Below are 26,977 nucleotides of genomic sequence, written 5' to 3'. Positions count from 1 at the left end.
AATCAGTAGTGTATATCATGGTGATAGGCCCCGGTGCAAATAGTTTTTTGTGCCCTCCATCCCCGACCTAAACTCAAGCGCACGCTTGTGAGCACTCCACGCACGCACACACACGCTTGGACACGCACGCACAGTACGGTATGATAACTCTGCCGGCCCGGGGAGAGAGACATGCATCGGCTCGGCCCACAGTGCTCAGCAGCAGAGAGGTGACGAGACTAGAGCCGAGCTGTATTGTGTAGTGGAGAGGGGCCAACACACGCTATGCGTAATTGCGCACACACGCGCGATCGTCCTCTCAAATGCGGCTGCATCCGGCCCGGTTCAGCAGCATCAATTTTTTTTTTCCACCTTCAAAAAAAGTCCTCCCAGTGCGTACTGGATTCCGGCTGGCAGCGCCACTGGGTGTTGTTATATATTCACATTGAAATTCTGACATTGATTTGAGCCCCACCGTCGTATGAGTTAGCCCCACCGTAGTTGAACCAGAAAAAATACTCTGGCGCCGCCACTGGCTGCGCGGAGGCGCTCCTAATGTAAATGATTATTGATTTATGAATGAATTGATAGGTGGCTTATTTTTTTTGGCCTGGCGGCAGGTCTCCTTGTACAATGGTAGGGGAAACACTGCTATATAAACTACAATAAATACATGTTTCTTCAGACGATTCTTTCATTTGCACCACAGAACAAAGTCAAGGACGAGCTATTAAATATGTAGCCGACGTGTGGAACCAGTTTAACATTTCAATGGAAGCTAAAGAGGTAAAATATATCTTTGACTGGTGAAGGACACCTCAGCTGTTGACCTACGGGCCAAAAAAAAATACCTCAAAACCATAAAGATTAAAAATACTAGAGCTCAAACATCAGAAACAGAAGACTGAAGGTTACATCTCAAATATATTCATGAAAAACATCAACACACACACACACACCTTCAATTCAAAGAGCAAAAGGACTTTTATTTTTGCAGTGCTACCAATACATTTCATTCAAATGATCAATCACTGTTTAATAGCCTAATAAATCTACTTCATGTTGACAAATACATACCGCAGAGATTATGTGAGTCCTACAGCACATATAGCAGAAATCTTTTAACGTTCACTGCGTTGAACAGCTGCCGTGGAGCCGTTAAGTGGTCATTGGTCTGCATGTGACAAATTCATTGAATAGTCTCGGTGTAAAAACGAAAACATACAAATGAAAAATATTAACGTTCAGCGAGGAAAGTGTAGTGTTAGCAAATTAAAACAGCGACGATCTACGACCGGTCTTGTGTGTAGTCATGTGACACATTGGATGAGGTTTTATTAAAAAAACGATGCATCCGATCAAATTGTGCCATGCAAATTATTCCGAAAAAGTTCAAATCCCGATGACAATTGAGTGGCTACAAAGTAATCGTCCAAAAAAAAAGTGCTGACGGCTGCCTGGCTGGAATAGCTGCAGAACTGAGAGGAGGATATGTGGCCTTTTTTTCCCCCTTTCAACACTTATTCACTTAACTCATCTGCTAATGGGCTCATGGAGCGAGGATTCACAGCCGAGCCGCTGGCTGCATGTGGGCTTCCACCGTTGAGCTAAATATAAATAAAATACAGTACACGCACTCAAACGTACACAACATGCCCACCACGCAAATGCTCCGTCAGCCCTCGCATCCATTTCTGTGCAAACGCAATAGATCAAAGAGTTGTGCAAATTCAAGAATAGACAGGAAGGACGCCCGTTAACCTGCGTGTGATGTGTCAAACTGGAGAGTCTAATTTTATCCCTGAAGAGAAAGTTTGTTTCAGTGTAGGTGTTTGCGAGAGACAGGTGAAAGGGAAGCTCTTCCTATATGTTCACCCCGGGAGGGGGAGGAAGAAATGCACCGACCTCCTCAGATCCCACGTTCTACTTCGTCCCCCAACCTGCCCCGCGGACATCTTCCTCCTCTGAAGAAAAAGCAATCAGGCTGAGAACAGTCAGCCAGCAGGGGTCAAGCGAGTCCATCTCTCCCCCCTTGCGAGAGCTGCAACGGTGAGAGAGGGACAGCTAATTTCCCTGCTCTCGTGGTGGAGGAGGTTAAAGGCAGTGTTTGAGAGTTGGATGCCCAGTTGGAGGCCCCTCTCCCTCTCATCAGTTCTCCACGGCGGCCCTGAGTGTGCGGGGTTTGAGTCTTTGATGCAGCCGGTAGTCCTGGCTGGACGCCCTCCGCAGGGGAGCCGGGGAGCCGAGCTGAGCGTTGGCGAGGCCGTGCGGCGTCTGAGACTTGGCGGCTCGCGGCATCGCCCGGCTGCAGCTCACCGAGCGCCTCTCCTCGACGCCCGACTGCGACTCGAGCTGAGCCTGGCACAGCTCCAGCAGAGACGCTACCTGCTCCTTCAGCGGCAGGGATTTGAACCTGCGACCTGCCAGGTAGAAAAAGGCTTCCACAAACGCTTGGAGTCCCATACCTGCAAAGAAGAGTGGATTCTGTGAGGCCAATAAAGAGGAATAAAGGCAGAATGCAAAAATTAAATGAAAATGCCAACAGTGAGTTTTTATATGGACTATAAAAAAATAAAAATGTTTGATATGTCATATATACATATGACTTACTGCAACTATTTTTAAATGCATGTAGGCAACATGAACACATTTTCATGTTGCCCTGGTTCTTTCTTAAAGTACATTTGGGATGTGTACATTTTAAATCTGAAGATCACTACAATAACAATTAATATACTTTGTGTATATTTATTAATCTTAACATATCAACTGTATGTTTTTACCACGAAGAGCAGAGAAAACCAGCGTATTAAGCTACTGAACGGCTGCTGCTGCTGCAGAGGGGTGAAGATGATCAGAGGAGACCATTTGATCATCTATAATTTATCATTTGCAGCGTTTGCCTTGGGAGCCGAGGTCACCGCGACTGAAGGTCAACCAATGAACGAGAAAACAATGAAGTATTCAGAAAACAAGAGCAGGAGCCGGTTTCTCCGCCCAAAGGTCTCCTTAATATTTACTCCTGATGCCTCTATTATTCTCCATCTACAAGAGGGAGACAGATGTGCAAAGGAATCTATGAAGTGGGGGAAAAAAAATAATATATAATGAATTCGCTGTGGAATTAATCCTCCTTTCAGCCCCTCCAACCAATCCTTCCAGATACTGGGTTGATGCTACAAAGTTAAATAGATGAATCACATCATGAAGGTGCTAGGCTATCAGTACTGCATCATTCAGAAAGAAAAAAACGCCGCTGCACATTAATCCACGCCACAACTTATTCAAGGGCAACTTTTCGATTCTGCTTGGGTCTTCAGGTGGGAATATTTCTGATTTCTGATGCTACAAAGTCCCACTGGCCTCATTCCCCCTTCTATCATCACCCTGAACACATTCATATAGTACTAGTACTAGCATCCTAACCTGTTGTTTTAACAGCCATGTGTTTTAAATATGCATCGTGTGTTTTTTTATGTTGAGCCCTGTCAAAAAGGAGAGTTTCTGTTGCTTTGCGGAAGACAATAAAGTTTGCCTTCCCCTGTCAAAATAGTGACAGTTCGCAAAAGAGTCGTCTGGTGCATAAAATTCCTTCATGTCTGCTTTTAAAAACCTTGCTGCATATCCCCCGCAAATAAAAACATCATAATTTGTAAATACGCGATGACACGTTTGATGCCGCTGCCTTGGTTCCCCCCCCACAAATCCTCCGAAGCACACGCACAGAAATAACAGACCTCGACACTTGCGTCTCCCTGAATACGTATGAGCTCATTCTGCATTCAGCCCACAGTCTCCTCCGTACAGACCCTTCCATCCCGGTCCATGTGATCTCCATCCATCCGCTTCGCCTCGCAAACATTCCTCGCAAGGTGCAACGTCTGAATAATTCATGTCGGATAGTTCGCTGTCACGTCGTGATCTCGGCTCATTTCAATTACGGCAGCGCAGTGTCAAAAGGAATCTGACAAAGAATGACTAGCAATTATCTCCAAGCACATTATTTGGTCCCAGTCTCAAGGATACCCAGCTCCCTGTCCTCTACATGTGTGTGTGTGTGTGTGTGTGTGTGTGTGTGTGTGTGTGTGTTCTACCTGCTTCTCTAGAATCGGGCAACGTTCCCGACCAACGACGTGTGATGTCGATGTAGAGGATGTCCACTGAAGCCATGGAGAAGTTGCTGTTGCTCAGCTTGCAGGTCCTAAAAGCGACCCAGAAATATTTCCGTCAGTCCGAATGTTCAAAGTCATCCCTGTTTTATTTCATTTCATTATATATTTTTTTTTCCATTTGTATTTTTACTACATTTTTATTAGTAAAAAAGGAAGAAAAGGGTCTTTGGGGAAATATATGTTTGATTGGCTCTGTGGAAACAAGTCAACAGTATTCCGTCAAATTATTGCAAAGCTTTGTGGCGCCATCGTGATATAAAAATGTATTTCTCCCTATTGGTTTGAAATATTAAAGGAGAACACAGGCCATGTGATTAACAGAAAAGATGGTGTAACCATAGGATGTATGAAGATGGGCACAAGACAGTTCCCAGAAGTGAAGCCGAAACATCTTGATTGCCCCCTAGTGGCTGGCTGCAGTACAGGTCAATCTGAGATATTATGGTTAATTGTTGTCTTTCTAGCCAAATAGCTCGTGAATTAAAAAAGTGCTCACACCGAGTTTGCATGCGATGTTATCCTTGTATCCATGAATTTGTTTTAATTGGATTTTTGTGAGCGTGAGGAGCCCAGGAAGACGTACCTGATGAAGGTCCGGAAGGCGGTGGGGCCCAGTCGCATGTTGCCTTTGACCCCGAGGAAGCGGATGAACAGCGTGGCGATCCGCTCCACCAGCCGCAGGTAGTTGAACTGTTTGGTGTACTTGGGGTAGACCTGCTTCAGACACAGCGAGGGCAGCGCTCCTTCGTCTGGGCTCCTCGTTTGGGTCTCCGCCTCCATGGGGATCTCCTCCCCGGGGTCGAGCCCACCGGCCCTCAGCTGGGAACTGTACAACAGAAACAACATTACAATGCATACAACTGCACAACATTTTCTTTTTTTATATATAGCAGTGTGGAGATTTAAAGGCTACAAAAGTCCTAACATTTCCTGCTTTTTGTGCTGTCCAGCAGCAGGCTTCAGTAATAGCCTTCGAGCCCTGCGGTGCTGAAGCACGAGAACACAAGGCCAACCCTGAGAGCTTTTGTCAGCTGAGCTACACATCACCTGAGGTAGATAAAAGGCACCGAGATTTTCATTTCAGCCTTGCGCTTACAGCCTGGCTTGGCAGGAGAAACTGGAAGAATAATGTTGTGTGAAGGATAAATAATTCTCTTTTCATTCCCTCAATCTCACAGCCCTCCAAACAAACTTTTTTTTATGGTTTGTGTTTACATCCACAACATTAAATGCATCAGAAGCACAATAAATCTACGCGCTAAGGGTTTTAAAACATTTAGCATTCAGATATCAGTTTATAAATTCTTGTGAAGAGAAATTCGATTGTTAAAAAGTCCAGTGGGAAGGATTTAATGGCATCTCGTGGTTAGATTTGCAAACAAATAAAACTTGGCTCCTCTAGAACTCGTAGCCGTATGAAATATTTCATCCATTAGATGCTTCCCTTGAACAAAATCCTGCTTAGATTCAACTTGAAACTCTAATTGTTTACACCCATGTTTGCTAACTTGCCATCTTCTTCTTCCCTGAATATTTAAGCAACATTTGCTAAATTTCTTGGTGCATTAGCGCCAACCTTAGAAATGTGCATGTAATACACATACGAACAAAACAAGGACCCAAACTTTGCTTTACAGTCCTAATATAGGTTAAAATAAATACACAGGGTACCTTTAAGTCAAAGCGATTTCCAGAGAATCAAAGTAGAATCCAAATCCAACATACTGCTGCCATCTCCGACCACAATGAAATCACATTACATTTATGTAAGTGTGATTGGTTGCCATGCCACCGTTTTCCACCTCTTTTAGGTTAGTTATTTGAACTTCTCTCTGCCCGTCACTCACAATCAGCCTCCCCATCGTGCTTCTTCGCCGAGGGATTTGCTGCTTCTCATAGAAAACGAAGAGGACTCATGCGTTTCTGTGCGTTTTTTTTTTTTTTTTACCCCTCAGGAATATGTGGGTGTGCACACGCCGGGTTTGACTGACATCTCCCTCCCCTCTCCTGCTAGCTGTGCTGCACAGATTCCCGCAGGGCAGCACCAATTACACCATTATCATTTTTTATTACTTCTCCGAGTGCAACGACCTGAATTAATTCCCCCTTCGTGGCAACCTGAGCAGGGGTCTCATCGGCGAGGATAAGTAGAAAACACCTATGTGAATCTATAACACGACAACTCTTATGGTCACTACATAACACACACGCAACAACGAGACACACAAAAGGTACATTCACGTCGAGGGGATTCAGTAGGGTTGGCTTTTATGTGGCAGTTTTGGTCCATGAATTAGTAAGCAGTGTGAATGGCACTGAGAGAGCACTGCTGAATGTTTAATAGAATCAATCATCCCTCAGCAGCCAGAAGGACACCACCCACATGTATTTAGGCAGGACGGGCTCGGCTAAAAACGGACTTCAACAGAGGCTGCCAGACAGACAGACAGACAGACAGACAGCGAGGGGAATGTCGACACACACTCCCAGCAGACGAAGAAGAGGAGAAAATGATGGCCACAGAGCGGGAGTGTAAAAGGTGAAGAATGGCAGGTTATTAAAAAAGACATACCGAGGCCTGGTGCCAAACGGTAGTGGAGTGTACGCGAGCAGGGCTAGGGCTAATTTAGCTGTCATTACCAGGCGGGAAAATGCTATTTCTGTCCTCCTGGTGGATAATTCTTCAAAAGCCTTTACCCACTCTCAAAAGGTCTTTAAAAAAGGTGCCAGATGTGTCAATGAAAAGAAAAGTGCGTCCCCACACTTATCTCCATTACAGAAATGAGGATTTATTGTCTGAGCCGTCTCAGAGCGTGAGTCATACTCCAAAAACATGCACAGAACAAACTAGTCTCCCACAAGGAAACGCATGATGTGTGTGTGAATGATGAGAAGTAAAACGTCTCTCCACGTTTTCTGGTTTGACAATGTTAAAATGTGACTTTATGAAAGGTGAACCTACAGGGAATTATCACCTGGAAATGCAGCTCCCCCGCGGCTTTATGGAGCTTTTACAGTGAGTTTCAGCTCATTACTGCAACTTAACCGTTTTGGTTCACTCTGACAGCTCTCATAGTGACATGTTTAAAAGCTCTACAGACCGGCTGCCTGCTCAGCACCAAACGGCACACAGTCATAGCAACTAGCCGGTGGACAATGTGGAGATTTTAATGAATAAAGTAACAGATATTTTAGAGTCCAATAAAGGAGCTAAAATACAGTGGGGGTTCAACATTTAATTCAAAGCTTCCATAGAGGAGACAAAGTTTAAAATCACTCAATTTTGGACACATAGTTCAAACTACTTTAATCCGCCTCGGCATGCATCATTTTCTATGCAGATGATGCTTTAGTAATCGTGTCCAACTTTAAGAAATGGGTGCCGAGGAATATCAGCTTTATGTTCTCACCCACAGCTCTCATAATGGCTCATAAATCACCCACAGAGACATTATGCACATGTTTAATGAGCTGTGTGCAAGAAGTACATGCCTGAGTCACTCACATAACATTCCTCATCTATTCATACTCCTCACCTTTGTTCCCCCTGTTTGTTTTTACCCATCTCTTTTATATAAAGTCTCACTCCGTCTCCTTTAAACAACAACCCCTTCTTTCACTCAAGTGCACCTTTGCATCGCGTGCCTGGTCGGTTCTCGGCTCTCTTTCACTTCATCTTGACAAGTCAAATTCGTGCGGGTGGGTTTGGGGGGTAACTCCAGTCTAAACTCTGCGTTCTGACTGACTGGATCCCATCCATCCCACTGCAGAACAGCTGTCAGAGACCACAACACAAGTACATTTCCTTACGAGTGCACCATCTGTGCAGCAAACAAATCCCCCAGCCCCCCCCCCCCCCCCGGTAACGATGTCGGGAACATTTTTGTTTGTGCTCCAAAAGACTGCTTGTTAATGATTCGGAAAGATTGCAGAAGAAAAAGAAATCAAATCAGACCTTTCTCATTAAAATATAACCCTATGCATATGAATGGAAGCTTAAATCACATCTTTTCTTAATAAAAGTTATTATAAAGTTTTAATCCACTGGTATCCCCAAAGACTTATTTTATCCGATGATAACGTAGCATAAAAACTGATTTCACCGTCTTGTTTTAATGATTAAACAATTGTTGTCAACACGGTTATTTCCCCTCAATCAGCCGCTGGATTTAGTTTTGTCATCAGTGATCACATTGTCGGTGCATTTTGCATTAATCGTGTTAGCATGGCTCACTATTTTAGATTCTTAGGTGGATCCTATCTTATGATACTTTGAATATGCCCAAACACAAGTTTGTGAACCCCTGGACTAAACCACTAAACTGATTACTTTAACTAGATTATATCAAATAGTTAATACTAGCTCCAGATCGACTAGCTATAACAGTAAAACACACAGTGATAACAATCAAATAATGTAAATATTATATCAGATATTATATTTTCTGAAGAATTAAATATTTCACTTTGCTTAAAAATCAGTTGTCATGTTAAAAATCACTCAAAGATTGTTGTATACAGGTGAAACTTCTTATATATGCAATGTTAGGACTAATAGCAAACTAACTTAGCTACATTTTCTGCCTAGTTGTGACTTATCATTATCGATTAATCATTCAGTCTATAAAATGTCAGAAAATCCCTGAAAAATGCCCATCGGAAATCTTCAAGTTGTTTATTTTGTCTCTGCAATTTTAATAATTTGCTTGAAAAAGCACTAAAATGGTTAATTTATTACAAAAATATAGATATTTTTTTACAGATAAAAAGGTTTCAGCAAACCTCACCAACTAGCCTGAGGTCTAAGTCAACATAAAAAAGCATGAGGGACATTAGATTAAAGGATTAGGGGTGTATAGGAATTAAAGAAGCAGAATTCTAAATGTGTATATGCTACATTATACTGCATTGTAATTCATCCGCAGACAAGTACAAGATACGGTTCTGCTGATTCAAGCTAGATGAAAACATAGCAATGCGGGAGGGACAAGGATTAGACTTATTATAGGCGCATTATATCCATGTGTTACCGTTCCTGAATGTAATAGTTAAATGGGTATTATCCCCCGAGAAGCTATCATCAAATATCTGATATGGAAGATAATCTGGAGAGGAAAGAAGTGAGGGAACGATGGAAAGCAAGGGGGGGGGATTGAGATGGTGGTGGAATAGAAACAGTAAATCCTCTTGTCATAGAAGAAAAACAGATTAAGAGGGGGGGAGACAAACCCTAATAGTGGAGGAGATTTATTGCCAGGCATCACACAGGGCTGGTCAGCCAGAGAGAGTGAGCCACCACACAGTAATGCGTGAATTCCCACCTTGGCTCAGCTGAATTTAATTTTTCCATTTAACAGATTTATGGAGAGCTGTTGAGTGGTTCCCGAGATTTGGCTCTGAGGAGGGATGGCCACGGTGAGGTATCAAGTCCTCTAAAGTGGACTCTTCACAACCGGCAGACAAAGAGTGGGTCAAACGGTGTGTTTAGTGTGTATTTACATTGAAGGTTTCCTGGTGCCGGGGTCCATAAGGCGCAGAGTGTCCCTGATCACTCCCACTTTGACCTCTTCGTCCACCGGACTGGGGACATACTCAAACACTCCTGGTGCCACCTGAGACAAACCGATAAACATTACAGCAACGTGAATAATTATCATAATAATAATATAACAATACTGATGTTGACCTTCACTTTTACCTCCTGTTCATGTTCTATTCTCATACTGGGGTTGGAGTTGACCTCTAGTAATACTGGCTTTAAGTTCTTCATCAGCAGGATGTCAAAACCTAATATCTGAGACATAAAAACAGCCTTAATTACAAACTTTTTTAAAATATATTTTAGAATAAAGTAGCCTGTATAGTAGGGGTGTAACACCACTTTAATGGAACACTATAACATTTCTAGTGGCTCATTCTAAGGCAACAAATACACAAGATTTTCTTATTTTTCGGGTAATTATACACAAAAGAGAAACATACTTATTATATTCCTTTTCTGCCAAAAGAGCTCCTTAATTCTACACATTGTACCTTAAAAACGAAAGAGGTTGCATGCAAGGAGGAGCCCCAGATGAAAAACAAGTAAAGTTAGTTTGAAGTGTCTATGAAAAATAAAATGTGAATCCACATCTCAGTTACTAACTCCAACAGATTCAAGGCTATTGTCAAAGTTCACACACTGCCAGGAAGATTAGTCAGGCTCGAGTCGTGCACAACAAACGGTGAAAAGAAATGAAAAGTTATTCAGGATGGACCTCACGGAACGTCCGAATATTGAACTTTTTTTAAGCTCACAGCCTCTTTGTTTACGTTCTGGCACATCTGCATCATCAAACATCAGGCGTCTTTGGCTACGAGCAGTCTCTGTTTGCACTGTGCAGATGACGAGGATTACTTTTAAAGTGGATGAAAATGCCTGAATCTGGTTTGTTAAACAGATTTATGGATGGATTTTACCCGCTTACCCACCTGGAAGCAAGTGGGTCCCGGTTTGCCGGGTGGTATATCAGCCTGATAGTAGACTCGAAGCTCAGGCACGACTGCGATGGCCGTCTTGATGACGAGAGCGATGATGTCCGACCACACCTTCTTGATGTCTACGCCTTTAGCCGCCAGCCTGTACAGCACGCTGGAGAGAGTGCGCTTGCTGCCTGTGCTCTGGCTGTCCGAGTGGACGAAGTTGCCGCTGTGGACGTTGAGGGAGTAGTTGGTCAGGTGCATGAAGACATGGTTCAGGTTCTTCTGGCTCGGTTCCTACACAATCACAATTAGAGTGGCCTTAATGATACGCTATAAAAGCAGGAGATATATGTTCCAGCAGCTTCAGAGTGAAGTAGTCCCGTCGGCGTCGCCATGGCTACCTGGTAAGGCTCGGTGCAAAAGCGTGTCAGGCCCTCCTTGGCGATGTAGATCTCCAGCGGCTCCAAGGACTTTAACAGCACGTAGAGGCGGATATCAAACTTGAGCTTGTCGATGAGCAACGGCTTCTGGATGTACTCCTGGACGACCGCCTGTTTGGCCTGTGAACCCACCACGACCTTTAGGTCACCGGGGTCACGAATGAGGTAGATGCCGTCCCCCTGAGAGCCCCCGTCAGGCTTGACAATGAAGGTGGGGTTCACCGTCGCATCGTTCTCCTTCACCATGCGAATCTGTAGCAGAGGTCGGGGTGAGAAGGGATGAGGCTTATTGGTAACACACAGGTTTCCTTATATATCTCATTCAGATTCATGATGAAGGTTAACAAAAAAACATAGCAACTGTTAAGTTAGAGGTAGAATGTGCTCTGTATATCATATGCTGTTATGCAAGAAGGGGTTAATGTATTTTTTAAATCGTTTACTGAAGACTGGTGGGAGAGAAAAACAACATCTGATGTGGACGTTTAAAAAAACAAATTGCAGCTCCCCTAATCCCACAGTTGAATTCTTGATGAGTCACTTACTGTGCAATATGGCTGAAAAGATTCCCTTATTTTACTTTTCTTCAACGACTCATGACACATTACATAAATTCACTTGGACTTTATCTCTGCCTGCAAACGTAACGACACCCATCATTCAAGCGTACCTTTCATTCAACTGTTAGGAATGTTACCAATTCGACACCTTTCGTTTCTGTTTTAGTTCGATTTCTGCTCATGTCATACTCTTAATGTTGACTATTTAATGTCTCATCCTTGACACTGTGACATACACAACATTAGAGAATAAAACTCCATTTTGTGCCTTTCAGTTTTCTCTGGTGGTAAACCAGATTGGAATGTAAACAGTGATAATCTGGTGCCCCCTGCTGGACATAATATAATATATATATATATATATATATATATATATATATATATATATATATATATATATGATCTCATTGAATTATTGACAATCTGGCCATGCAATTGCATTAAACATTTAACTGCCACCTACGCCATTCGGTGAAGCAACTTTCCTCCTGAATTGTTTAACATAGTATTTATCTAGATTTGTGAGTTATCAGTTCATTATAGCACTGTATTTAACACTTCTTCCCCTGTTCTCCTGACGTCCCTCCCTCCATGTCGTACGTGTCTAATCACTCAATACTGCATTTCCTTTTCAAGATTAATCCCACTAGATTCAACCATGTGTTGAGGAGAGTTGGATGACCATAAAGGGTAATATTAATCTTTCCCCCCTCAAGGGGCACGATCAGTGAAGTAAGCCCGTTACACTAGAATGAAAGAAATTACAGTTGTCTTCCATTACTCCAACACTACTGTTGCAGTGTTGCATGGTGGGAAGTTCTAACAGTGGATGGAGAGAAAAGAGCACTAGGACTACAAAACATTGAACTTCAGCATATGTTTTTAAAAGGAAGCAAAACGTCAAAAACAAAACACTGACTTCACTTTTCAGAGCCGTCTTTTCTTTGGAGTTATCTTGCACTTTTTATCTACAATATTAGACTAAATCAAGACATAACCTGCTTTCCAAATATAAGAGCAGAGATAAAAAAAAAAGAAGAAAAAAAAAAGAAGCCTTTATGTTTTCAGTGCAATCCACTTAAAATGGTCTGTCTAATGACATTAATGATGGCTGCATTCCATTTAGTTGTTCCTGGTCAACGGCCACGCGGTCATGCAAGGTGACTTACTAGCATGGCTTATCGGGGCATTTAAATGGATGCAGCCATCATTAATGATATTAGTAGCACCTGTGCTTATGCTGCTGCTAACACTATTGTTTATCTGTGTTAAATTACTATTTTGCTAATTGTGTCCGTTTAAGCTTATTTTAGCCTTTTTAATTATTTTTATTTTTGGCGATGTTTTTTTGTCTGCAACTTTAATATAGTGCCGTCATGGCCAAACATAAAAACCACCTATTATTACTTATAAATGATGCCCTTTTTTTACACATACATTCATATCTAAATGAATCCAAAGAAAACCTCCAAGCGTCGTATCTGCTATTATTACACTTGTTGCTATGCAACTCTACCTGGGTGGAAAACTGCTGGCATTCCTCAGGCAGGATCCAGGAACGGGGATAGAAGTCGTACTCTTCTGGGAACAAGTCCTGCATAGTCCGCACTGCCCGACTCAGGTTGATCTTCCTCAGCATTTCAATCATTCCTGCAATGCACAGAGCACCGCTTCAGTTACAATAAATGGAAAGGGAGCTGGCATGGAAGAGATCAATAAAAATGCACTCGGGAGGCAGTAATCAAAAAGGAAGTTATATTTCCAGGAGGATTAGAAGGAAGGCAAACAGACATGACCTTGTGAGGAGAAATAATTCAATATGACACGTGAACTGTATCATAAAGGGTAAATACAACCATCTCTAGGGTCTATATACTGTAGTAATGATTATTATGCAATTGCATTGGAGTCAGGGTTTAACTACATAAGGCATCTCCTCAGCTACAGGTCGACAAGCACCTGCATAGTGCTTTACATAAACAGAAGGTAAAAAGAATGGAAGAGCGGCAGAGGAGGGGAAATACCTGGGAATTTGTTCACCTGCCCTGAGACGATATTTTCATTGTCATGGAAGGAAACGCCATGCCAATAGATATCACAGGCTGCTCGTCTTCCCATAGGAAACTGAGGAAAGAGTGAACAGTAACAGGGGAATAAAGGGTGATTAAAAACAACAACAAAAAAGAAAGATTATCACTGATTTCAAAATCACACATTTTTCGGCATCTGAAACCGAGAGTGAAGGCTTAATCTGTTAACATGACTCTTGACACTGGCAGGGTGTACTTCTGGTGATCCCGGAGTGCAGGGATAATCTTGCCTAAAGACGGTACTCGGCAGTGTGTGTTCTGTTGTGATGATCTGGGAAAAGAGGAAGTGATACTATAAAAAGGTATTAGTGAGCTAAGAAATCGTACTGACAGAAGGCACAGCTTTTATCTACTACACCTCTATTCCTGCTTGAACTACATATCTTATATATGCTTCTTAAATGTGCATTTCAAACAAAAGTTACTGTCTTTCCGTATCATTTTTTATAGTCTCTCTTCATCCTTATAAGCTGCTGAAACAGATCTGAATAATTCATTGAAGATGCACTCCCTGATTTCCACCCAGCTCATTAATATATGAAAACTTTGACACGGTTCACATTGAGCTGGGGAGAATTGAGTTATTTCTTTCTTTACTACTCTATATGTTGCACGGGAAGTTCAACACTATATGTTATCGTCTCGTCACCACTTCTATATTCTACGCTCATACCAGCCAAGCCATTACCTGGCTATAAGATCTCTGACAGCGAGTAAGCATGAGAGCGTGTGAAACAGGGAAACCCTGCTCTTAACAGCCAAGACCTGCTATAAATACTGCCACACAGATGCCAGCGTAAACCTGTGTAATCGCATCAGAGAAAGGAGGGCAAATTAATTTGAGTAGATTTGAGGGATCAGACCCCAAAACTCAGCCTTCTTGTGTATGCATGGTGATAGACATGCAAACACTTTCAACCCAATGTTGTGGAGATGATCACAAAGTTCGTTTTCCTGAGCCACTTCGTGGATGAGAATACTTTTCTCATGCCAAAAAAGGACAATGTATTGCATTTTTAGCTAATGTTGCACAAATGCAGCCACATACAGGATATTTCAGGTCGCAGCACATCTGTCATGCAAAAGCAATTATAATCTCACTTAGACTGACCGGTTATTATTTTCTCAAACGATGGTAACCTCCAGGTGGCAGGCCTTTCCGAACTTACTTACCTCGTAGAATCCTAATGAAAATGCCAAGCTCATGATTAAACGCATGGTTATGAGTCTTATTTTCCCGAAGTTGTCACTCAGACTGTCGGGCCTGCCATTCTCTCTCTACCTCAAAGAGGACTAAAAGTCTATCGGATTAGAGGCGCTTAAGGCTAATCATTTCCCTCCGTGTAAGAGAATGCCATATGTTGAAAGTCAGTTGACAGATTGTCTCTCAGGCCAGAAACCCTGCAGATGTAGACGCGTAGTAATTTGGATGTTAATGGACAAAACTCATCAATCACTGGAATGTCTTCATATACGTCCTATTTTGTAAACATATTAAAGTGCTACATCCAATTAATGTTCATTGTATTAGAAACAACGCTGCTGGAGTTTCAAACACGTTGAAAGGCACTTTCAAATTAAAAGGCACGGGATCTATAGCGCCCTTGACTGTGTTGGAGGTGCACGGCGAGGACAAAGCGTGGAAACGTATAGGCCTTCTGTCTAGCAGCCTTGACAGGGTTTAAGTGTCACTGTGTGGTCACCGGCCATGAGCAGAGTCTTTTACCTCACAGGTCTCATCGTGTTGCCCTTCTTTACTTCACATGCATAATGGAGAGCCTGTAAATAATGGCCGATAGTCAGGTAATAAATGGCATCACGTTCAAAAGTTGACCAGATGGCGTTTGTGTGCTCAGAGAAAGAAGAGCGGTGGATCAATTAGCCCTCTTATGAATATTTTAATGTTGTCGCTTTTCATTTAGAACAACTTTCATCCACATCCATCAGCAGTAATTTTAGACATCGGCTGGCGTTGGAACTGCCAGTGTCGGGTTGTGGCTGGGATAAGGTTGATCGTGTCATCTAATTAACTACGTGCCAAGTTTTCAATCAATTACTTCTTCAAAACTGTGACGGGGACATTGGAAATAAATAAATCAATAGGAAATGATAACAAGCCACCATATTCTAAATTAGAGCTGCAACTAATGAATTAATCTGCAGTTTATTTTCTTGATTGATTACTTCATTTTCAATGTACTTTTTATTTACAGTTTAATTGAGCTCTTCATAACGATTATACATATATGCAGGTGCTGCACATATTATGCAAGTAACGTTAATATTAACGTGAATACTGATTGCATAGCCTCTGTGTGCTAATGATTAGCTTGACTTTTAGCCTACTGCATGATGGGACACACACAAACCAGATAAAAATATAAAAAAAATACATATGACAAGACTAAGCCTGACAAGATGGTGACCACACTGATCCATTCCTCCTGTTAATAGATGATAAATAAATTAAAGGAGCAATATACGACATTAATAGCATTAATATAACAGCAAACAACTATTTGCTATGTAAAGATACTGTGGCGTCATTTCTAATAACAGTAATCGTGTGTTTGTTTGCACAGCCGGGCCAGCTGTGCATGCTTTTAGTGCATGTTTGTACATGTTGAGTTCACAGCTGCTCTGATAACGGTGATTACAGCTGATAATGCCTGTCAGGACCGACAGCATCGTTGCAGTACTGTTAGCTTGTTTCCCATAGTTTGTACTGTTAGCACTGTTTAGCGCCATAAGCTACAAGCTGTCATGCTGAGAGGCGACCGAAATGCTCCCGACCTCGTGTTATGCACCTTTAATGCTCAACGACAGTTATCCATACTATTTAAGTGGATGGACAGATTAATCAATATACTATGTTTAGACGAGGGGAAACAATCCCACGTCATGGGAGTCAACTCCCTCACCTTCTCCCTGTCAAATCAGCACTGTATGAATACTTTATGACAAGTACATTAATATATTTCAAAAAGGTGCAAAGCTGTGAATAAGGTGCTGCAGGTTTAAATATAATAGTCTTTATAATCTGTTTTCACATTTTGCATTAACCTGTTCATGACTGGCTTATCCCAATTATCCCAGATATTTTGATTTTCATTTAATTTATTATTTTTATTTTTGCTTGTTTTAACTGTACTTGCCTGTTTAAAACTGTAAGGTGACCTTTAATAAAATGAATTCTTATTATTTATTAAACAAATAAGTAATTTAGGTTTGAGCATCCACAACCTTCATGCAAATCATAACACTCCAAATTGCAGTTCCAACAAGCTGAAAATCTTTGCATTTTTTTTTTTTTTTTTTCAAACACTGCCTCTCATACAATCTCAGATTTAGGATAAAGAGAAAAAGAACAACATATAAGATGATCAAATTCAAAAATAACAGGTGATATTATATCAGTGTCTATCACAGTAAGTTAATGGTGCTGCAGCAGATGTGCATTGTTGGCCTTCCTATGTGCAGAGCCTTTGCTTACATGTTACCTCTCCAAACCCGTCCAGCTCATCACATCCCTTGTCTTGCCTCTGCTGTTTATGGCTCTTGATGGCACATAGTTGAAGGAACAGTTAGACAAGAGTTTTGACCAATCCCTAAGCTGGTAGTCATCCGAATGAAACACTAACTGATGTCCGGGATCTCCTCTGGATCCAGTCACGCACCGCTTTGTTAAACAAACATAGTGTTTTATATGTATAAAACAAAACAACAAGAAAAAGAAGAAACACACCTCTTTCCACTTCAGCTGCTTGATGCTTATCTTCAGTGCCTCCGATGAAGTTTTGGCTTTCGCCGTGTCCACCGTCACCGGCCTCCTCTTACGCCGAGTTTCTTGAGTGTTTTTGGATGGATGGATGGTCACGTAGTTCCCATTAGTCTCTGATTTGCCCTGCAGGATTTTCCCAGTCCCCTTGATGTGAAGTGTCCCTTCGTGCCCCGGTCTGTTCAGGTTCTTCCCAGAAACGACCAGAGAGCCGTGATGCATGGACACATCCGAGGTGCGCTTGCCACAGGAGGAGGGGTTGTTCTTGGCGTCTTTGGCCAGCTTAATTCGACTTTTGCCCCTGTGTCTGCAGGTGATGGAGGCTGTTGGGTCTGGTGAGACAGAAGCAGGAGGAAGAAGCACCTGCTCCTCGGCGTCCACCACGCCCTCCTCCTCCTCATCTTCCTCCTCCTCCCCCGCGTCCTCTCCAAACGCCTTCATCTCCTCCACTTGAATCTCCACTTTTACATAACGATCACTCATTATGCTAAAACGCTACGAGTGGAGCTGCCGTTAGAAGGGGGGAGGCGGAGGGAGGAAGGGGGGGCTAAGCTAACGTTACCCTGAAATAACGTTGAACGCATTGCTAGCTTAAATGGCTAATTAAGTAGTAAAACCATTTCTTTTGGTTTGGTTTCCGTCAGGTTCCCAAAACGGAGAAGCGGCGAGATATTCACAGCCTTTTTTAACGTTATCTAGTTAACGTTACCCGAAATAAACGCTAGCTAACGCCTTTTTTTGTTGCCAACATATTTCAATAAAGTAAAAAACCAAGGCCAGCAGATCTTAACAGGCTGCCGTTGACTGACTTATCCTAGCTTGCTTAGTGAGAGCTAGCTACTTGAATATAGCTAACCCTGGCGCTAGCCTGTCAAACTTCACTTAGCGTTTAAGCTAACATACGCTAACTCAAGTTAGCCGTTGACGCTTAACTCGTGACAGACTTTACCTTAGGCGTACCGTTATCTACTTTTCTAGCGGTGACCGGCGTTGAAACGATGCCCGCTATGCGCTCTCCCTCTGCCGTCCCTCTGTGTTGTTACCATCCCCGGCGTTGTTAAGCAGCAGAAGGAGGAGGAGGAGGAGGACCGGCCCGCTGTCCGTCCAGCCTCCATCTGGTTGTTTGAACCCAGCTGATGATGATGCTGCCTTTTGAGCTCCTCGTAACCTCCAGCTTTCCTGAAGGCTTACCGGCTCTGGCGACTTAAACCGCACATTAACCACACACACAGAAACGGTGGTCTAGTGGGGCTTTAATGCATGCAACATGTGTATTTAAATACGCGTTTTATTATTATTTATTGTTTTTACGCCAGTGTGTTTTAAAGCTTTATTTATTGCAGAAAGCAGCCACGTCGGAAACTTAAATAACCATAACAATGCCACGATTCAAATAATGTGCATGTAATATATGTATTTCTAATATGATTGTTAGAGCTGAAATTGTGCCCATTTACCCTTTTTTGATCGCTTTCTGCTTCGAAGTGTTATTAATTTCCGACAGCCCCTGAATGCAATAATAAGATGCCATGTTTCAGTGGCTGTGTGAAAGAAATCAATATCCTCGACCAAGTGCCATTGTTATGAAAACATTTTTTGAATGGTTAATATCTTTTTTTGATCTATGCAAGAAAAAGTCAAAGTAAACAAATCATCATTTGCATTATAATGATGTTTCCAAATATAAGGAAACTGCATTGGTGAAGACATACAGCACACGTTTATGTTCATAAAAAAGAATTCAGCAAAAATGCAATACATCTGAATATAAACATATGCATTCAAACAAACACTATAAATCTAATGTAATCCATACACCTGCAGAACAGCTGGCAAAGAGGGGTCAAAGATCACAGCTACATAATGCAGATGTGTGCGTCTAGGGTTGGGGTTGTTGTTAGGGGCAGGTTTGGGGTTGGGGTTAGGGTCGGGGTTTAGGGTTATGGTCTACATTTGTGTGTTTAAAAAAAAATCCTACTTTGAAATATGACATTTTTGAAATGTGATTGAAATTGGATTTGATAGATTTTGTTCCATATAGGCCGTAATTTGCTGTTGCCAACTGGTCGTGTGTAAATTGTAATTGAATGGCTCAGACCGGTGTTTCCTCCTGACAGGGAGGCGGACAGAGAAGCGCAGGGGAGATTTACGTCGGCGGGATAAAAAAAAACACACACATACCTCACAGCTGACATCCCCGCATCCTTCCCTTTAAAGGGAGCGCGGCGGTGAGGGAAACAACGGCTGCGCGCCCCTCGTCGTGGAGACCCCGCCGGCTATATTATGTGTCACATTTTTTATATCTGGTTTAACCTGACGAGATTATAGAAGAATGCGCTTCTGTAGATATTACGAACCGACTGGACTAACGAGGAGGAGGTCTTTGAATCCGGGATGGAGCTGAAATATAAAAATGCTCCATTTCAAGGACGCGCTCTTCATCGTTTTTTCCTGATTTATGTTGAAAAATAGGATTACGAAACCATCAGGTCAGGGGTTTTACCTTCTTTCATTTATTTAATTTATTGTGCAGAAGGACACATTATGGCTTTAATGGTGAGACGCGAGGTTTGGTTGTTTGCGTCGGAGGTTTTTTTTGGCGTAACGATGTGATCGGATCGGGATCCCTGCCGCGCTGCCTGCCTCCCCCCGCCCAACAGAGTCGCTCATCATGCCGAGGGCTTTGCGGAGACTGGTCCATTTGGTGCTCTTCTGTCCTCTGTCCAAAGGTCTGCAGGTATGTATGTGCGCACATGCACGCCTTTGTTGCTGCAACATAACCTATTCATGCAGGCTTGGAGAGCAACAGAAACTGGAGTCTATTACTAGTATACGCATGTTTGACGAGGCTGATTGTGATTATTGTTATTCAGGCCTCAGTCATGGAAAGTCATTCAGATCATCCAGATCTGCTTTATTTCAGTAAATGTAAATGAGTGGTTCCCACATTTTTTTGCTTTGGCAGATGTCTGATTGAGAACATTTCTCAATGTGTCTCAAAAAGTCAAAACAATGACAAAAATGTACAGTAGACCTACTTCTTCTTCTTTCCTTCTCATTTATAACCTCATGAGCCCTCAGATGTATTTTATGACCCTTATATTACCTTTCCTCCATGGTGATACCGGTTATAAGTGGCTGCAACAGTGAAATACTCATAATTAATCTATCTAATATTTAATAAACAATAGTGTAATATATAATAGTCTAGAATATGATAAATTAGTAACACGTGCTATTGTTTTGCAGCAGAAGTACTTTTACTTTTGTAACTGTACTTTTATGCAAGTGGGATTTTGACGGCAGAGTATTTTTCATACTTTTACAAGAGTAAACAGATCTGAATAATTATTTCACCCCCCTGCATATGAGATATCTTGGTTTTTATGTATTTTTTCGGACACTTTGCTGTGTCTTCTCGGCTCACCGTGTTCTTCCTCTCGCCCTTCCCAAGAGTCGTCTCCCGGCCATCAAGGTGAAGTACCTTCTCCTGGCGTGGCTGGGCATCCTCGTCGCCAGCTGGGTGCTCTACATGCAGTACGCCTCCTACTCCGAACTGTGCCGCGGGCACGTCTGCCACATGGTCATCGTAAGTATCCCCTCCCAACGCTGTGGCCATCAGGAAGCTACAGTCTTCACATTCTGCAGCGTCATGCTTCCTCACCTGATACGAGTCAAGTGGCTGGATGTAAATTGATATTTACAGTCAGATTTCACTTCATGTGGGACCTTTTTGCCTGTTTGGTGTAAAATCCATATAAAAAAATACTTTACACATCACTTATGCTGTTGGGATGGCACACATACAAATCCATACAGAATAGATGTGGATAAACTATGATTATGTGTGATTCTGACACTTTTTGTAATATTTTTCACATTGAAACTAGCCTACAGTTGTTGCTCCAGCTGTTTCAGTGAGTCCTAAGGCACAACAGAATACAGGTTATACATGGAATACGACAATTATAAGATTCCTAAAATAATCAGCAAGAATTCAAAACAAAAAAGGAGAAATATGGCAGAAAGTGTAGAGGAGGACTGTGTTTTGAGGAAGAGGAGGGACAGTTAGGGGGAGCTGCTTGGTTGGGCCTCCTCCCTCATACGTGGCCTTTGACCCCGGGTAAAAGAACAGCCGCTTGCTCAGCTCCTCTCCTGCTGTGTCCAGCTGTTTCCTCCTGCTTTCTGTGCTGAACAGAACAGAACAGGCGCTGCCATTTAATGACACGACGGCGATTAGGGGGATAACTGCTCCGATTAATTCCAGGCACAATCAAATGATGTAACCCCGTCATAACGAATAATAACATCTGCTAGTCAGTGTGTGTGCCTCCGTCTTAGACGTAGAAATCTGCCAGTGAACGGCTGTTTGGGTGCAAACTATTTCCTGTGTGTTAATGAAGTGCATTTCCTGTTTGATTTCCCAGTGCGATCACTACAGAAGGGGCATCATATCAGGCTCCTCCTGCAAGGCGTTGTGTGATCAGAGGACACTGACCCTGCAGCGCTGCAAGTCCACCTCCTCCATACACCAGGTCAAATGAACACACACACACACACACACACACACACACACACACACACACACACACACACACACACACACACACACACACACACACACACACACACACACACACACACACACACACACACACACACACACACACACACACACACACACACACACACACACAATAAGTAAAATACATTCAAACCACTTTTTTTAGAGTGAAAAAATACTGAATATACGGACACTGGTCTACAAGTTTTAATTATAAGGATATATACCTGCACTATTCTCTCATCTCTGATTATTTATTCCACTTGCAGGTGTACGGTGGACTCTGGAAGGAGAGACCCATTTTGATCAAGTGTGGCATCGAGGATCCGGTAAAGATCGACGGGGCTCCAGACTCCTCCCTGCGACAGGAGATGAACTTATTCGACAAACCCACTCGTGGAACCTCGATGGATGAATTTAAAGAGATGCTGCACAGTTTCCTCAAGGTCTGTTGTTTCACACAACTACACCATATATTATCATCATGATATATTATAATAATAACGTACATCTCCTTCTTGCAGGCCAACCTTGGCGAGCAGCCATCGCTGAACACCTTGGTGGACCGGGTCATTACCCTGGCTGATGTCAACCAGGATGGCAAAGTGTCTCTGGCAGAGGCCAAGTCCATCTGGGCCCTCCTCCAGATCAACGAGTTCCTCCTGATGGTGGCCCTTCAGGAGAAGGAGCACACCCCAAAGCTGCTGGGTTTCTGTGGTGACCTGTACGTGACGGAACACGTGGCCCACAGCTCCCTCTACAGGCTGGAGGTGCCTCACTACCTGCAGGCTCTGGTCCCCGAGGCCTTGAGCTCCAGCCTGAACCACTGGCTCGCACCAGCCTGGCCCCGCAGGGCCCGCATCACCATCGGCCTGCTGGAGTTCGTGGAGGAAGTCTTCCACGGCTCCTACGGCAGCTTCCTCATGTGCGACGCCAGTCCTCGCCACGTGGGCTACAACGCCAAGTACGACTGCAAGATGGCCGACCTGCGCAGCGTGGCGTCAGAGGCGGTCGTGAGGGGGTATTTGAGGGGTCGGCGATGCGAGACCAACGCGGACTGCACCTACGGTCGGGACTGCACGGCCACCTGCGATCGCCTGGTGAAGCAGTGCAACACCGAGGTGGTGCAGCCCAATCTGGCCAAAGTGTGCGTGCTCCTGCAGGATTTCCTGCTCTTCGGGGCCCCGTCTGACCTCCGTGGGGATCTGGAGAAGCAGCTACGCACCTGCGTGACTCTCAGCGGCCTGGCGAGCCAGATGGAGGTGCACCACTCACTGGTCCTCAACAACCTGAAGACGCTACTGTGGAAGAAGATTTCTAACACACAGTACTCTTGATTATCCGACCTTTACATTCACATTAAGAGGGAACTATATTACGTGGACTTGAGACTTTGCCAAACGTTTTAGAAGGTGGTTATTAATGTATTTTTTCACTCTACGTTGACTGTGAATTACAGAAAAACTGTGAAATAGTGATACAATGTGAAAACGGCAGATGAAGAAAATACCTTTTTTCCCCCCTTTTGTTTTCTAATGCATTATTTATCTGTTGAGACATAATATTCTCAGGGCGCTGCCTGTACCGTTATTTGTAAAAGAATCTGTGAGTAAACTTAAAAATAGTTTCATAGAAAACGCTTTTGTCTAACCCTAAATTGACAGTAAATGTCACTTTGTTGTTCTGTGTATAAATGACTCCCCATGTGAAACAGATATAAGATACACATATTTACAGTTGCACTGAAATGTACCTCCTGGTATTGTTCTGTCTGCTACGGATTATGTATTTAAATTTACCTGCACAGTTGTAAATTGTCAAGACATTAAAACTTTAATGAACTTTCGGATCATTAAATGTAAGCTGATTTTTTTTAAGACATTGTGATTATAAATCCCATTCATCTAAATTGGTGTCTCTGCCAGAAGAAAATGTTCTCCAAGAAACTGGTAATTTGAGCTTGACTGACCTTTTAGAGCACGAAGCGTTTTATAAGACTGCTTTCCGACACAGAGGACCTACTTTTTCAGGGTAATTATTTTGAAATTAGAAGGGCACTATAAATATTGACATATTTAAAGGTGTATACATATATACATACAGCCACACATGACCATGTCAATAGAACATGTGGCCTCAGCCCCGAACGCCAGCATGCACGATGAAAGGGAACAGCGGACTGTTTTTAGGCTTTTCATATTGCATTTTTTTTAATGTCTCTTATTACAGGATATATTATGTCACGAGCTTGACGTGGAAGGTGCCGATAGGCCGTGCAGCAGCTCCATCTGCCTCCTTTTGTCCTTGGCGCGGTTGATGGTCATCTTGAACAAGCGGCAGTACGTCTCCACGGACGCAGCGGTGTCATCGTTCCCCGGCACCGGGTACGTGACCAGGCTGGGGTTGCAGTTCGAGTCCACCACGCCGACCGTGGGGATGTTCATCTTCGCCGCGTCCCTGATTCCCACGTGCGGCTGAAACACGTTGTTGAGGGTGGAGAGGAAGATGATGAGGTCCGGCAGGCGGACTCCTGGGCCGTACTGGATGGGGGCGTTGGTGAGGAGGCCACCCTGCCAGTACCGCGTGTGGGCGTACTCCCCGCAACCCTTGGCGGTGCTCTCCACCAGCTGGCCGAACTGACGGCGGCGGCTGACAAACAGTATGACGCCGCCGCGATACGCTACATGGGCGGTGAAGTTCAGGGCTTGCTGAAGGTGCTCCACGGTCTGATCCAGATCAATTATATCCTGGTCCAAACGGCAGCCATAGAGGTATGGCTCCATTAGCCTGAGGAAGAAAAAAAGGATTTGATTCGTATAAAAAGTCAGCCTGCTGTGTAAAATATTGACATATTGATTTGTCAGCAGTCAACACCCCATTTTCTGTTCTGCTCCATTTCTTTGTCGGGGTTAATGTTAATGAGTAGAGCTAGTATTGATTTTAATGTGGCCCGATATTAACAAAGTTTCTAGTGTCTTTGTCTGGCATAATCGCACATATATAGAGTACACTGACTGTACAGTGACATTTAGTCTTTCTAGCTTTATTCCACTGCATTACATTACAAATCAATGTTTTGGAAGACAGGACAACAACAATCAAAAACCTTCACTAGGAGATTAAACAATTAGGTGACTAATTGATTAGTTACACAACAGAAAATTAACCAGTTGCTGGTTAATTTTGCTTTTTTTTTTTTTTTAAAGCAAAAATGCAACACATTTATTGGTTCTACCTTCTTGGTTGTGAGAATCTGCTGCTTTCCATAATCTTTTGTGATATCAAACTGAATATATTTGGTTTTGGACAGTCAAAACAAGTTATTTAAGCATGTTGTGCTCTGTTGAGCATTGTTGGCAGGAATCTGAGAACAAATAATTGCCAACGACTGGTTCACTAGAATAGTTAAACATCTAAATAAGAAAAGGGAACTTGACGAGTGGAGTTAGCCAGTATTATCAAGTTCAATCAAGTCTGATTTCCTCATAACAAGCACATTTTTTCCCTATCTATCCCATCTAAAAAAATGTTTTTTTTGGTAAACAAGGTAGTTTTATGTAAAGTAGGTGGCCGATGTTGTCAATGGACAATGACATTTAGTAACACTGGTATGACCCATTAAAAAATTGAGCAATCTTCATCAGTATTTTGACATTTGAGTGCAAAACAAGAATATCTTAAATAAAGAAGATTCCTTAGTAATAAAATATAAGCATGTGTAGCAGCCACATCATTCACACTCAAATAGCTTCAACCTTATGCGTTTTTCCTCTGCACTAACATGTATATGTAAGTAATTACATTTAGAGTATGCATGAGTCATCATTTTTCACCGCCATGTCACTAATGAAAGCAAATCCGTCTTGACAAAAGCATCTGAGCAACAATATTTAGTCAAACAGTCGATGCATTGAGGACTTCTCTCCGTGTATAACCGACCTGTGTCTGCAGCCTTTTTTATGGCCAAGATGCACCCGGGCGTCGAACAGCTCTTTCAGCGAGAACAGCTCCGAGACCCGGAAGAAGTCCGGCTTCTCAAGCGGCTGGTTTAGTACTTTTTCTGCGTGTGCGGGAGAGAAATAACATTGTTTAAAGTCTGTTTTACAAAACAGCTAGCTTAAGTGCTAGCTCAAGAGTCGTTAGCTCACCTGAAATGTCATCAATGTGCAGGTGTGGTGACGCTACGGACGCTGCGGTAGCATACTGGTGTCGCATAGCAACAGACCGCGAGGGTCGCAGCCCCAAGAGACCTGAATATAAAAGAAAACACCAGTCAGGACCTCGGATATTAACTTGTAACACGCGAGGAGGTTACTGCTAGCGTGCTAGCTACGCACCCAGCTAGCTACATTCGTTAGCTGTCAGCTACATTGCCAGACTGCTAGCATCACAATGAGTTCTTCACGGACATAAAAGCGTGTGACACGCACACACATCACAACGATTTACTGACAATTAAAAACACTTATGTACCTTTCGCCAGCACCCGTGTAGCCATGCTTGCTTGCTTGGAGTCCCGCAGAAGGTCAGCCCAACTGCGCCTGCGCGTTTGTAGTTCAGTAAACTGCCGTAAAGTTCTGTCGTAACAGTTTTTCTCAAATAAGCTGTGTCCCAATTCAGGGTCTGCAGCCTTCGGAGGACCCAGCCTTCGCGGTCTACGGAGGCGACACCTTCGGAGACTCCTCCGAAGGCTGGGTCAACCGTCGGTAAATGGGACGGTCTAACCTACGGAGCATTTCCTGATTGCGTCGCGACGTCATCACTTCTGCCGGCCAAGCCCAGGAAAAACACCGGTCAAAACAAAAATACGACAGACGAACATGATGGAGAGTTTTTAATATATATATATATATATTTTTTTTTTCTTTCTTTTAATTTAATTTAATTTTTATTTTTTTGAGCAAGAGGAGAGGCGGCTGCGGCGACACCGGC

General features: G+C 43.0%; 3 protein-coding genes across 3 annotated transcripts; 1 reads left to right on the top strand and 2 right to left on the bottom strand.

The window, feature by feature from the left end:
- Positions 1-1,334: 1,334 nt before the first annotated feature.
- Positions 1,335-18,552, bottom strand: ttll11 (tubulin tyrosine ligase-like family, member 11). Its single transcript, XM_084035178.1, has 10 exons — positions 17,449-18,552; positions 13,638-13,737; positions 13,130-13,263; positions 11,015-11,305; positions 10,623-10,907; positions 9,850-9,945; positions 9,651-9,763; positions 4,735-4,977; positions 4,074-4,180; positions 1,335-2,444 (listed from the first exon to the last, which is right to left on the bottom strand). The coding sequence occupies exons 1-10, from the start codon at positions 17,962-17,964 to the stop codon at positions 2,128-2,130; spliced, it is 2,202 nt and encodes a 733-aa protein (XP_083891304.1). The 5' UTR covers positions 17,965-18,552; the 3' UTR covers positions 1,335-2,127.
- A 1,198-nt stretch (positions 18,553-19,750) lies between these two features.
- On the top strand, positions 19,751-23,839 carry dipk1b (divergent protein kinase domain 1B). Its single transcript, XM_084035182.1, has 5 exons — positions 19,751-20,218; positions 20,936-21,070; positions 21,909-22,016; positions 22,315-22,491; positions 22,570-23,839. Exons 1-5 carry the CDS (start codon positions 20,153-20,155, stop codon positions 23,380-23,382), a joined length of 1,299 nt encoding a protein of 432 aa, XP_083891308.1. The 5' UTR covers positions 19,751-20,152; the 3' UTR covers positions 23,383-23,839.
- Positions 23,840-24,097: 258 nt separating this feature from the next.
- Positions 24,098-26,677, bottom strand: mrps2 (mitochondrial ribosomal protein S2). Its single transcript, XM_084035183.1, has 4 exons — positions 26,519-26,677; positions 26,194-26,295; positions 25,985-26,105; positions 24,098-24,832 (listed from the first exon to the last, which is right to left on the bottom strand). Exons 1-4 carry the CDS (start codon positions 26,541-26,543, stop codon positions 24,286-24,288), a joined length of 795 nt encoding a protein of 264 aa, XP_083891309.1. The 5' UTR covers positions 26,544-26,677; the 3' UTR covers positions 24,098-24,285.
- Positions 26,678-26,977: the final 300 nt, after the last annotated feature.

The sequence above is a fragment of the Eutrigla gurnardus genome (assembly GCF_963514095.1).
Source record: "Eutrigla gurnardus genome assembly, chromosome: 19".
Taxonomy (NCBI): domain Eukaryota; kingdom Metazoa; phylum Chordata; class Actinopteri; order Perciformes; family Triglidae; genus Eutrigla; species Eutrigla gurnardus.
Note: the sequence above shows the minus strand (reverse complement) of the source record. Positions and strands in the feature narration are given on the sequence as shown.